The sequence below is a fragment of the Lasioglossum baleicum genome, chromosome 17, assembly GCF_051020765.1.
Source record: "Lasioglossum baleicum chromosome 17, iyLasBale1, whole genome shotgun sequence".
NCBI lineage: Eukaryota > Metazoa > Arthropoda > Insecta > Hymenoptera > Halictidae > Lasioglossum > Lasioglossum baleicum.
This window is the reverse complement of record NC_134945.1, coordinates 6,947,677-6,960,993: the sequence shown is the minus strand read 5'-3', so window position 1 is coordinate 6,960,993 and position 13,317 is coordinate 6,947,677. Positions and strand designations below refer to the sequence as shown.

Sequence of the window (13,317 nt, the reverse complement as noted above, 5' to 3'; positions counted from 1 at the left end):
ATAGTTATTTCAAAGTATGTTTCGGCGCCTCTTCGATGAAGCGTCCGTGTGCAGGGCAGTGCTTCGATTGAGCCCAACCTTTTTGATACGATGGATGGCCGCTAGAGGCGCTGCGCGGAAAAACAGTAACGTATCTACTATTGGGTAGATGAAATGGGGTTCCTTGAGCACCCCGCAGAATTTAAAAAAATGTATATGATTTGATTCTGAAAAATGAATGTATAACAAGTGTATTTGTGTATATTTTGTAACTCGTAGGACACGTCCCGGAGTCTTTTTGTCCGGTAAGATTATTTCGATACATTCCCGCCAATATAACTGCCTCAGGGCTCTGGCCGCTCTGCTACCCAATAGTAGATACGTTACTGTTTTTCCGCGCAGCGCCTCTAGCGGCCATCCATCGTATCAAAAAGGTTGGGCTCAATCGAAGCACTGTATCCTACCCCCTTAATTCGGCCCTGCGACCCGCCCAATATCCAATAAGCTCGCGCTCCCAAATCGTCCAGTTGTGCATGCCTGGTCCAACATCACACAACACTCCGCTGTACCCTCCTGTCAATGCCAACTTCTTCTGAACTCAAGGGAGATGCTTCCAAGCGTAATTAATTTTAAATATTCATGAGTGAAATTGTGATTTGCAAAATGGTGAATTTGGAGAGCAAGACCTATAAGAAGGGGATTGAGAATTGACAAAGCACAGAGAAATAAACATTCGTTCACTGTTCCACGAGTGACTTTGAATGAAGTAGGCTTTTCAAAGAGTCCTCCGATGAAAAGGCGACGTGTCAGTCTGTCACGATTTCCATAATCGCTTGGCAGCGTTAGTAGCTGCCAAGTATAAAATGAATAATGATCAAAGATGATCGTTGAGTAAGTGGAAAGAATGAGCCCCAGGTAGCCACGTACGTCCCTAAAACGTACGCAGAATGGACGTAGGACGTTTAAGGACGTGAACTGGACCTGAAACGTACGTTTTAGGGACGTACATGGCTACTTGGGGACAAAACCCTGGAAGATGAGGGGATAGAACAGACAGACAGAGAGAGAGAGAGCGATGTAGACCCAAAAAAGACATTGTTATCAGGCTGATAACATTGTGGAGAACGATCGATATACAATTAAGGAAGATTAGAAACGAAAGGAAAGAAGAATTTCACATCCCAAGTAGCCACAAGTAGCCACGTACGTCCCTAAAACGTACGCAGAATGTACGTTGGACGTTTGGACGTGAACCGTACGTTTTAGGGACGTACGTGGCTACTTGGGATTTCGAGAAGAGAACAATGTGAATTTGTTTGATACAGATTTCTCTTACCCCGACCATTTGTTTGAAGCTCATTCTGGTCTCCTTTGGTTGTTGGCGGAAACGACATCATGCTCATAGTACTCTTATGTTTGAACGGGCTAATTTTCGGGTAACTGAACTCATTCGTTACTTTCGGGAGGGGGCTAACGGTGTAATACGGATTCATGTAACTCGCGTACTTCCTGGTAGTGGTGCTACCGTACTTGCTCTTACTATTGCTATTGTCGTCGTTATTGTTGACTTTAGTCTTGTATTTGTTCGCGTATAAATAAGTGGCAGTCGTATATATGTATTTGGATGCCGGGGTTGTTGAGAATGGTGTGATGCGTTTGTAAGGAGTAGTTGTCGTCGTCGACGATGATGAAAAGAGGTTCGATAACGACGAGGAGTGTTTAAATTTTGGTAGTAGCGTGCTGTGTGTCGTCGATTCCCACGGATACCTGCGTGTGAAATATCATTTAATCGTATTATCATTACAGAGACAGTAAACGTAGAGAACGCAATTTGTCTTCTACTATTTGGTTGGATACAGTTTCATTCTGTCGTCCTGTAAGGAATTTCTTTCATTTCACAGTTCAATATGCAGAGTGAGACTTCGTTTGGGCAAAAACTTTACTTTACTGGATTCCAAATTAGCACCTTTCTCCTGCGAATTATGATGTATTTGGTATGTAATCCAGTAGATTTGTCCCCGGCGCGGATGCTGACGAAGTTTCAAACCTCTAGGATCAATAGTTCAGGAGTTATGGTTGCTTAAAGTTGAGCATTTTTCAGTGTTTTTGACAGGTAAGGCCGCCGCCATATTGGTTTGTAGTGACAGTCGCGCGCCGCTTACCTAGCCGTCCCCCGCTACCCCTCGACATAATCGTAACCAACTCGGTAAGCGGCGTGCGACCGTCACTACAAACCAATATGGCGGCGCCCTTACCTGTCAAAAACACTGAAAAATGCTCAACTTTAAGTGATCATAACTCCTGAACTATTGATCCCAGAGGTTCGAAACTTCGTCAGCATCCGCGCCGGGTACAAATCTACTGGATTACATACCAAATACATCATAATTCGTAGGAGAAAGGCAAATTTTGAGTCCGGTAAAATAGAAAGCAGCCCTTCGTTTATCGAAACTGTATTTATTGCAACAATATTTTTCTAACTGTTCGATTCACAAAAGTTTGAAGGGGTAGACTCGTTTTTCCAGGATTGCAAAGATGAGGTTTTTCAGTAGTCAAAAGTGCTAGATAAAAATCAAAAGTCCTATCTTTACTTGAACCCCATCTTTGCATTATCGAGAAATGAGAAGGTGCATACCGCACCCTTGTTATCCTAGAAACGAGTCTTAAGCGGGTACCCCTTAACTGACCGTAACTGTTGTAAGTATAGCATGGGTAACACTTTCGGAACCAAAAATTTGAAAAGTTTAAAAGTTATTGAATAAAAAAAAAATTTTTTTAAATGATAAAACCAAGAGAAAAATCTGGCGTATCGGTACGATTTTTCAAATAATTTTATCGCTAATGGGATATACACGTAAACATTGACAAATTGTAATACTATTACCTGTATTCTGTGTTGTTGTATTGAGCGAATAAGGGCCGATTATGAGCTGTGGGATTATAGGTGCCGTCTCGGCGAACATACGTCGGAATATTTTGTGTATAGTCTGGTATAATATTTTCATGTTCGGCCACACACTTTCCATTCAGGCAATACTGAAATTATTCGTAGAATTATGATAAGAAGTACAACCATTTATCCTGTATAGAATTAGGTTTTACTATTTTAAAACATGTAGCTACAGTTTTACAGTTGCATTTGTTCACAATTAAAAATCACGAATTAAATAATCACATGTGATGATCACATCAAAATGTGGCTGCGCTTCCGTTTACGTCTATTGTCAGAATTGGATGAAATTTTCGGACGAGGTTCTTTTTTGACTAAAATGATGATTGTCAGAAGGATTTTTGGCGTCTCGAAAAAAAATTTTGTCAGTCCCTACCTTACCGACAAATTTTTTTTACTATTTTAATGTCAATCTAGAGTCTAAGTAGAGGTGGCGTTAAGGATGATTCAATCATAGATCACATGTGTGAATTTTTATGGCGCTACGAGGCCAACAAAGCTGGTGATATTAAGATATTAAATATGTATATTCTGGAAATTAATATAAAATGTTTTCAAAATTCAATGGGAAGATTATGCACTCGGAATTAGTTAGGATTAGGTGGTAGGGGGGCGTCCACGCATACGAAAATACAGGAGTGGTGTCGGTAAGGTTTGGAGTGACATTGAAATGGTAAAAAAATTTTTTCGAGCCGCCAAAGATCCTTTTGACAATCATTATTTTAGTAAAAAAATAAACTTCGCCTTGTATTTTAGAAAGTAGAGTAATAATAGTGAGATATGATATTGCACATTGAATGGAATATTGTTATAATCATTAAACAGTAATTTGTTTACCTGGCCATCTCCACAGGGAGAGCCTTCAGCTGCAGGACGGTATGCCACACAATAACCCGAGCCAGCATCAAAACAAAACAGCTGCGCACAAACTCTATCATCTTTCTATAAAACAAAAAAGATATTCTTCTGGTAAATTACACAAAACATTGTTCAATGTATTTGAAGTAATTTTATAAATGCGGTAATACAGTGAAAAATACAGTGAAGTCGCGATCTGGCTCCCATCGCCTGTTCCTAGCAAGGACAGAGATCGTGTAGGGAAACTACCGTGCCGAAAGTACAAAGGATGCTGAACGTAGAAAAGGACAGCATGTAAAACAATGAAAAATACAGTAAAGTCGCGATGTGGCTCCCATCGCCTGTTCCTAGCAAGGACAGAGATCGTGTAGGGAAACTATTGCGCCGAAAGTACAAAGGATGCCGAACGTAGATAAAAGGACAGCATGTAAAACAGTGAAAAATACAGTGAAGTCGCGACCTGGCTCCCATCGCCTGTTCCTAGCAAGGACAGAGATCGTGTAGGGAAACTACCGTGCCGAAAGTACAAAGGATGCTGAACGTAGAAAAGGACAGCATGTAAAACAGTGAAAAATACAGTAAAGTCGCGATCTGGCTCCCATCGCCTGTTCCTAGCAAGGACAGAGATCGTGTAGGGAAACTATCGCGCCGAAAGTACAAAGGATGCCGAACGTAGAAAAGGAAAGCATGTAAACACGGACCGCGCTGCCGAAGGCGCAACAATAGAAAGTGTTTTGGCGAGAACTGTCCCCAGTGGAAGGGGTAGGAGAAGGGACAGTGATCGTGGAGATCCTCAGGCAGCTATGTAGATCGCAACTTTACTGTAACAGCTTCTTTCATTTGATCTGCAAGTGAAACTTACGAAACAAGCACTAGTTCCACGGTCTTTCCGACACTGTGCATCCAACGAGAGCAGTTTCCCCGGCAGAACTCTAGGAAGTGCCTCGTCTTCGTGAGGAGCATTATACAAACAAGTTGCTGTGTCGCCACTGAAATGAGAAACAGAGACAAAGTTTTATAATCGACCTTTTATACAACATTTAATCTACGGAACACGAAGATCTGTGAGTAGACTTCTGAAACTGGCTGCTCTTTACTTTAGAAGACTCAAAATTTGCGCCTTTTCCCTATAAATTATGATGTATTTGGTATGTAATCCAGTAGATCTGTACCCGGGGCGGCTGCAGACGAAGTTTCGAACCTCTAGGATCAATAGTTCAGGAGTTATGGTTGCTTAAAGTTGAGCGTTTTTCAGTGTTTTCGACAGGCAAGGGCGCCGCCATATTGGTTTGTAGTGACGGTCGCACGCCGCTGACCGAGTTGGTTAGGATTATATCGAGGGAAGCGGGGGGCGGCAAGGTAAGCGGCTCGCGGCAGAGTTGGGCAAAATGTAATTTCAATTACAGTTACAATTACTTGCCAATTACTGTAATTTGGAATTGCAGAAATACAATTACAATTACATGTAATTGTAATTGGAATTGCAATTACATGTAATTGTAACTGTAATTGTTAGTAGCAGTTACAAGTAATTGTAGCTGGTAGCTACAGTTCCTTTCCAAACAGACGACGCTCGCGCGTCGCGCGTGAACATTCACACACCGCTAGGGTACTCTCACACACCGCTAGACCATGTATACGTACGCGAGGATTGCAAGGGTCCGGGATTCAACTTCTGATTTCTCGATAATGCAAGGACGGGGTTTTTTAGTAGTCAAAATCGCTAGATGAAAGATCAATCTATGCCATTGTTTGCCTCAAAAGTCCTTCTTTTACGTTTCCGAGCAATGGTTTTGCAATATTCGGCTGCATGTTGCCCGTCGGAGAGGCTACTACGTCGGCGTGACTGCAGCGTCATCTAACGGGCAACATGCGACGGGCAACATGCAGCCAAATATTGAAAAACTATTTCTCAGAAATACCCAGAGTACCCTAGCGGTGTGTGAATGTTCACGCGCGACGCGCGAGCGTCGTCTGTTTGGAAAGGAACTGTAGCTACCAGCTACAATTACTTGTAACTGCTACTAACAATTACAGTTACAATTACATGTAATTGGAATTGGAATTGCAGAAATACAATTACAATTACATGTAATTGTAATTGAAGATGTAATTAATTACTCATGTAATTAATTCCTGCCCAACTCTGGCTCGCGGTCGTCACTACAAACCAATATGGCGGCGCCCTTCCCTGTCAAAAACACTGAAAAATGCTCAACTTTAAACAACCATAACTCCTGAACCACTGATCCTACAGGATTGAAACTTACAATAATCATTTATAGGAGAAAGGCACACATTTTCAGTCCGGTATAGTAAAGTTTACTCACGGAAATTTTCACAAAAAGTGCTAGAATATAAAATTCTACAAGTCTACTATCACTGACATGGTGGTGGGGAGGTTCAAACGAACCTCTCCGTGGGTTTTGCGTTTATGTAATACTTGATGAATCAAACTGATTTCTGTAATACTTTATCGTAAACACGTACTTTAAAAAATGATGAAACGACGATACACTACAGTGAGACCATTTGAATCCTTTTTCCGTGTGTCTGAGATCACTCATGATGTAGCCATCTTCCCAGCGACATTTTTCTGCACCAGGTCCTCCGAGATAGCTGGGTGGTGGTGATCCATCGTGAACAGCACCTAATCTATAGCATTTGATATATCAAACTAATTATAAATCGTGCATTTACCTCGTAGAAATTGTAATATTATATCAGGCAGACATTCGAATGAAGATTAAGCTTAACAGATTATCATTGCAAACTTACAAATGACCGACTTCGTGGGCAGCAACAATAATTCCACTAAATCCGCCAGTATCCTCGATGATTGCGACCGAATTCACTTTTTCCAAACGTTTATTTACAACACAGGCTCCGCCCACATACGCGAAACCTAAACGAACGAACACGATTAATTCACAACCTTCCGAAACTTTTTATACGGTGTAAGTTAATACTAATTGGAATGTTAATACTGCTAGTATTATTCGTTATTCAATTTATAAGCTAACAAGCTGCATTCTTAGCAAGTTAAATTAAATAGCAGAGTAGCGAAGTGTATGCACTGTATGTGAGAAAATTATGCATCCATGCCATTTCACAGATGATCGAATAGTTTGTATAATCGACGAAGGTGTGCTTAAAAAATTTACTGTAAGATTGACCTTGACCTTGAATCTCATGGTCAAGATTAATTTTGCTGCTGCTACTTTCTCTGGCACGTTTTTGTCGATCACAAACTCTGTGTGAATCATCCGTAAGAAAATTATGTCGCAAAACTTTTTTACATCCGGTACAGATGTGTCTTCAATTTTGAGAAGATGGAAACAACCATATCAGAGACTTCTAAACTATTTTGAAGGTATAAGTAGACGATTTTTATATTTGTAAAAATGTGCTGAAAAGTTAGCTAGTCAAATAAGACAAAAATTTCTTTTTCACAATTAGTGAACTTTGAGCGCGGATATCTCGGAAACTATGCGTCCTAGCGATAAGACCATTCTATACAAAATTGAAGCTGACAAAATGTGCAATAAGAATGACTCCATTCAGTTTTTCGCTATCTCGCGTAGTTTCCGAGATATCCGCGCTCAAAGTTCACTAATTGTGAAAAAGTAGCTAATAACTCTTCAGCACAATTAGTGAACTTTGAGCGTGGATATCTCGGAAACTATACGAGATAGCGAAAAACTGGACTGAAGCAATCTTGTGGCACATTTTGTCAGCTTTAATTTTGTATGGAATGGTCTTATGGCTAGGACGCATACTTTCCGAGATACAAGCGGAAAACCGAAAAAGGGAACTTTTAGTATGTTCACCTCCTTACTAGTCCAAACAAAGTCCCAAAGTTAAAAATTGTGTTCCTTCCATTTCCCTCTACACCCCCCTTATGACGTGGCCCCCTGGCTCCCCCCCCCCTGGGTGCGTCGCTGGTATAGACTCTGAGCTCGAACACAACTTAACTATTTCACTTCTCAAAACTGAAGAGACAAGCACTTCGTTAAATTAATTGTTGATCTGATTAATTAGATACGAAATTATAGCGGAGGTCTAATGACAGTTAATACGTTCAACCAATACGTTATCCATTAATAATGAAAGTCACATAAGAATAACTGTTCAACAGGCAGCATGCATATCTGATGTTAATTTATGTCGAATGATTAGTCGAAGCAATCGAAACAGTTATAACTGTCATTCATGTAATCTACCCACAGAATTGGTAATTTTATTTTTTTTTTTCATTTTCTAACATTCGCGATATAAGAATTATACATTTCTGTTCCTCTATTTCATATCTTCCAGTTACGTTCGTTTGAACACTTACCAGAAACGATCCTTAGAAATATTGCAGGCAAGGAAACGAAAAAGGCATGAGTGATTTAGAACAGAACGAAGAGAAAGAGAAAGTGGAAGTGATAAAGGAATATTTTTCAGACATTCTCAGACTAATTCGACACAGTCAAGGGCAGTTAATTATTTACTGAAAGAAACACAGAATGAGCAGAATTAATTTAGGCTGTGCTTCCGTTTACGTCCGTGCTCAGAATTGGACGAAATTTTGGGAATAGGTTCTTTTTTCACTAAAATGATGATTGCCAGAAGGATTTTTGGCGGCTCGAAAAATTTTTTTTTACCATTTCAATGTCACTCCCTACCCTACCGACAGCACTCCTGGATTTTCGTATGCGTGGACGAAAATATCCGCCCACCTACCACCTAGGCCTAACTAATTCCGATCGCATAATCTTCCCATTTAATGAATATCTATTCAATTAATTGGTTTAACAATTGGAATTTTGAAAACATTTTATATAATTTCCAGAATGTACATATTTAATATCTTTAATTAATTGCAAAAATGGATCATCTGTCAATGTCTAGAGTGACATGAAAATAGTAAAAAAAATTTGTCGGTAAGGTAGGGACTGACAAAATTTTTTTTTCGAGTCGCCAAAAATCCTGACAATCATCATTTTAGTAAAAAAAAGAGCCTATTCCCAAAATTTCATCCAATTCCGAGGATGGACGTAAACGGAAACTTCGCCCATTATTAATTGTCACTGTAAGTATCTTATGCCCAGGTCCGACACTAGGAAACCATAGCCCCCGTGCAATGGAGGGAAATAGAGAAGATTTAAAATAGAGCAAAGTTTCGAAGTCGAAGAGGAGTTTTGATAGATCAAATATGCGATTCATTCGTTTTCGTCCATATGTTCAGTGTGAGAATCAGGGCGAGACACAGATCAGAGAAAAACTGGAAACCCCAGACTAAAATAGGTGACATTCATAGATGCGAGTGGCAAGCTAGTAGAATCGTTCATGTTCAGCTTAAGGCAGCATAATTTTTCATGTTGCTTTAGGTATTGATTGTAGAACTCTATCAAACATTGAATATTCTTATCAGGCTCTTAAAATATGTTTATCTCTCTCTCTCTATTTAATTAACCATCAGACTCCAGCGAGTTCTAGGCCTATGTCGGAGTTACTTCTGATCCAAATCAATACAGTAAAGTCGCGATATTTGTCAATTGGCCAATTTATTTTTCATTATTTTGGGACTTTGTTTGGACTAGTAACGAGGTAAACATACTAAAAGTCCCCTTTTCGGTTTTCCGCTTATATCTCGTAAACTATGCGTCCTAGCGGTGAGACCATTCTATACAAAATTAAAGCTGATGAAACGAGCCATAAGATTGGTTCTATTCAGTTTTTCGCTATCTCGCATAGTTTCCGAGATATCCGCGCTCAAAGTTCACTAATTGTGCTGAAGAGTTAGCTAGTCAAATAAGGCAAAAACTTGAACATTGAGCGCGGATATCTCGGAAACTATGCGAGATAGCGAAAAACTGAATAGAGTCAATCTTATGGCATATTTTGTCAGCTTTAATTTTGTATAGAATAGTCTTATCGCTAGGACGCATAGTTTCCGAGATATAAGCGGAAAACCGAAAAATGGAACTTTTAGTATGTTTACCTCGTTACTAGTCCAAACAAAGACCCAAAGTTAAAAATTGTGTTCCTTCCATTTCACTCTCGACCCCCCGTTATGAGCATTCTCTCATTGACTGGACTAATAGTTGTCCGTGCAGAACACAGGCTGTTCGACAAGAATCGCGACTTTACTGTAACAAGGGGTCAAGAACCTAATCCATAACGACCTTCAGGATACTTTTGCAGAGTGTTTGGTCGTGAGATTGTAATGAAGAAGTATTTGAGAGTAGGAGGAAACCTTTACAGAGAGCTGTGCACACACATTTAGGGGCTCATATAATAATCACTCGGTAATCTGACATTTTGTTTACTTTAATCCCGGAGAAAACGTACCTGCGGTTCCTCTATTGCACACGTCATTCGCGTATTGCCTCCTGCACATATCTAATCTGCAATGCAACAACAAAAGTTCCACTTTATCATGTAGATTCACAATCTGCTTGATTCTGACCACGTCACAGGACTATCGATGGGGACGCGCCGCTCGTACACACACACACACGTGTACGGCAGGTCCCTTTGCGTGATTCAGTAATAAAACAAGTACAAAAATATAATGCCGTTGACGGTGTAATTGCGTAGAAAGTTTCATCCCCTTGGTTCAGCCACGGGCGCGCAAAAGGTGACACAGCAAGGAATTGCAAGAAAGCGGACATAGCACGCGTGTGCCCCAAGTAGCCACAAATAGCCACGTACGTCCCTAAAACGTACGCAGAATGGACGTAGGACGTTTGGACGTGAACTGGATCTGAAACGTACGTCCCTAAAACGTACGCAGAATGGACGTAGGACGTTTGGACGTGAACCGTACGTTGGGTTGTCAATTAGTAATCGAATATGGCGTCTCCTGCGCGAATAATTCGTGATTCCCGTAGTTCGTGGTGGTTGTGTGCAGATTATCCTCTTGCAACGAGAGAAAAGTTAGAAACGGTGTAAGTGTATGTACATGGAATGAGGATCGAATGATCACAATTCGATTTTACAAGATTTTGAATATGTGCGATTTGTTATCGTGTACACGTGGATTGGTTCTTAAACACTTTCGAGTTGTCTGTGTTACGAACAAAGATCTCGGTTCTCGACATCATCACGACTGTACCTGATTATAGTGTATTAGTTTACCATTACCTGGTTTATTTGATTTGGGTTACTACTAATTGCAACTGAGTATACATTGTACGCAATAAGCCCTTCTTCTACGTATTTAGAGGCGACTTAGTCCAGTCAATGAAAAGTTGTAGAGGGAAATGGTAGGAACACAATTTTTAACTTTGGGTCTTTGTCTGGACTAGTAAGGAGGTAAACATACTAAAAGTCCTCTTTTTCGGTTTTCCGCTTATATCTCGGAAACTACGCGTCCTAGCGATGAGACCATTCCATACGAAATTAAAGCTGACAAAATGTGCCACAAGATTGCTTCAGTCCAGTTTTTCGCTATCTCGTATAGTTTCCGAGATATCCACGCTCAAAGTTCACTAATTGTGCTGAAGAGTTATTAGCTACTTTTTCACAATTAGTGAACTTTGAGCGCGGATATCTCGGAAACTACGCGAGATAGCGAAAAACTGAATAGAACCAATCTTGTGGCACATTTTGTCAGCTTTAATTTTGTATAGAATAGTCTTAACGATAGGACGCATAGTTTCCGAGATATCCGCGCTCAAAGTTCACTAATTGTGCTGAAGAGTTAGCTAGTCAAATAAGGCAATTTGTGAACTTTGAGCGCGAATATCTCGGAAACTATGCGAGATAGCGTAAAACTGAATGGAATCAATCTTATGGCACATTTTGTCAGCTTCAATTTTGTATACGAAGGTCTTATCGCTAGGACACATAGTTTCCGTGATATAAGAGGAAAATCGAAAAAGGGGACTTTCTACGTGCCCCCTGTACCCCGCTCACCGCCAAGGAGTAGGAACTTTTAGTTCGTTTATTACAAAGTCCCAAAGTTAAAAATTGTGGCCCTTCCATTTCCCTCTACACCCCTCCTATGAGCATTCATTGACTGGACTAATTAGTTTCGTATACAATGACAACTGTAGCACTCGGCACTATGTATGTTGAGGGGGCTGGTGAATCGAAAGTATCGAAAGATCATGCTTTCGTGAATATCTTTTCATGAATTTACGGCAACGATACTTTTAATACTTAACAATAATATAAAACAACAAATCTTAATAAATACGTGTTCGAAAATGAACTTGTTCGATGTGAAACGGTGTCTCGGGTAAACTTTGCTTTACCGGACTCAAAATTTGTGCCTTTCTCCTATAAATCATTTAGATTTGTCCCTGGAGAACCTGCAGATCGAAGTTTCGATCCTGTAGCATCAATGGTTCAGGAGTTATGGTTGCTTAAAGTTGAGCAATTTGGAGTGTTTTTGACAGGTAAGGGCGCCGCCATAATGGTTCGTAGTGACGATCGCGCGCCGCTTACCGAGCAGAACCGCTAGATGGCAGCACTACAAACCAACATGGCGGCGCGCTAACCTGTCGAAAGTCAAAAGACTGCGAATTTCTCAACTTTAAGCAACCATAACTCCTGAACCATTGATCCTACAGATTCGAAACTTCGATCTGCAGGTTCTCCAGGTACAAATCTAAATAATTAATAGCAGAAATGCAAAAATTTTGAGGTCAGTGAAGTACAGTTTACCTTTTTCTTTCGACATCAGCGAGATACATATCTCGTCCATTGTAGTGAAAGGGTTAATTAAAGATGCTAAGCTTAATATTCAAGCGATCCCCTCCAGTTATTCGGGAATCGTTAAGATAAAATTTGTTGCTAAACGTATAATTATTAAGATTCCAAATTTCAAACAGTTCGCACGTGAATGTCTTTCGAATCATTCGGCCCCCTACAAGTCCCACGCCCATCAACATTTGCCGTCGCAGCACCTTCAAAGCCAACAACTACATATTAAGTCTAGTATAAATACTGTACAATGCTGACGGTGAACATAATATTAAAAAAAGGAGAAAGATAATATCGTAATAAGTTGAAAAAGAAAGCTTGAGCGCTATGTAATAAACCATACCGGCAGTTCCCTTAGTGCAGCGGCCGCCTTTCCTACGACGGCACATATCATACCTGTTTTGCGAAATAAAAATCAAACAGTATGAAATCACCGGACACTCGTCGACTGTATAACATAATGTAGAGGGCCATAGAATGTATTCATGCTCCGTTCTCAATTATATTCGTTGAAAGAAAGACTTGAAAGTTGGCAAGTACGAAGTTGTTGTTCTTTTTTTTGAATCAGGACCATCGTTGTTCTTAGATTGCGTAGATAATTGAACTGGAAACTCTTACTTCGTAACGGCGACAGCGATATCGTAAACCGGAAGTCTTCTCTCCCGGAAAAGATATTTGCCCATGTCGGTCAGCGCAGCCGCTGAATCAATGGCGTCTCGTCCGACGCGATTCCTTTCCAAATACGGTGTGGCATCCCTTCCCTAAAAGATATTTTGTGAAATGTCGAGGTACCCGTATATCGAGACACATCCAAGGTACTTTGTATATTT

General features: G+C 40.4%; 1 protein-coding gene across 4 annotated transcripts in view; it reads right to left on the bottom strand.

Annotated features, from left to right (window-relative positions):
• Sona (sol narae metalloprotease) overlaps positions 1-13,317 on the bottom strand; it is a 63,958-nt gene that overhangs the window by 1,886 nt on the left and 48,755 nt on the right. For 2 of the 4 annotated variants that reach the window (XM_076442097.1, XM_076442098.1), the window contains exons 10-17: positions 13,106-13,248; positions 10,127-10,182; positions 6,566-6,692; positions 6,278-6,442; positions 4,650-4,776; positions 3,767-3,871; positions 2,864-3,015; positions 1,316-1,746 (exon numbers count right to left, since the gene is read on the bottom strand). In XM_076442097.1, the coding sequence (XP_076298212.1) occupies positions 1,316-1,746; positions 2,864-3,015; positions 3,767-3,871; positions 4,650-4,776; positions 6,278-6,442; positions 6,566-6,692; positions 10,127-10,182; positions 13,106-13,248 (1,306 nt within the window). Of the gene's footprint in view, positions 1-1,315; positions 1,747-2,863; positions 3,016-3,766; positions 3,872-4,649; positions 4,777-6,277; positions 6,443-6,565; positions 6,693-10,126; positions 10,183-12,830; positions 12,884-13,105; positions 13,249-13,317 lie in introns of all 4 variants that reach the window. The other 2 variants (XM_076442099.1, XM_076442100.1) reach the window with 2 other exon arrangements.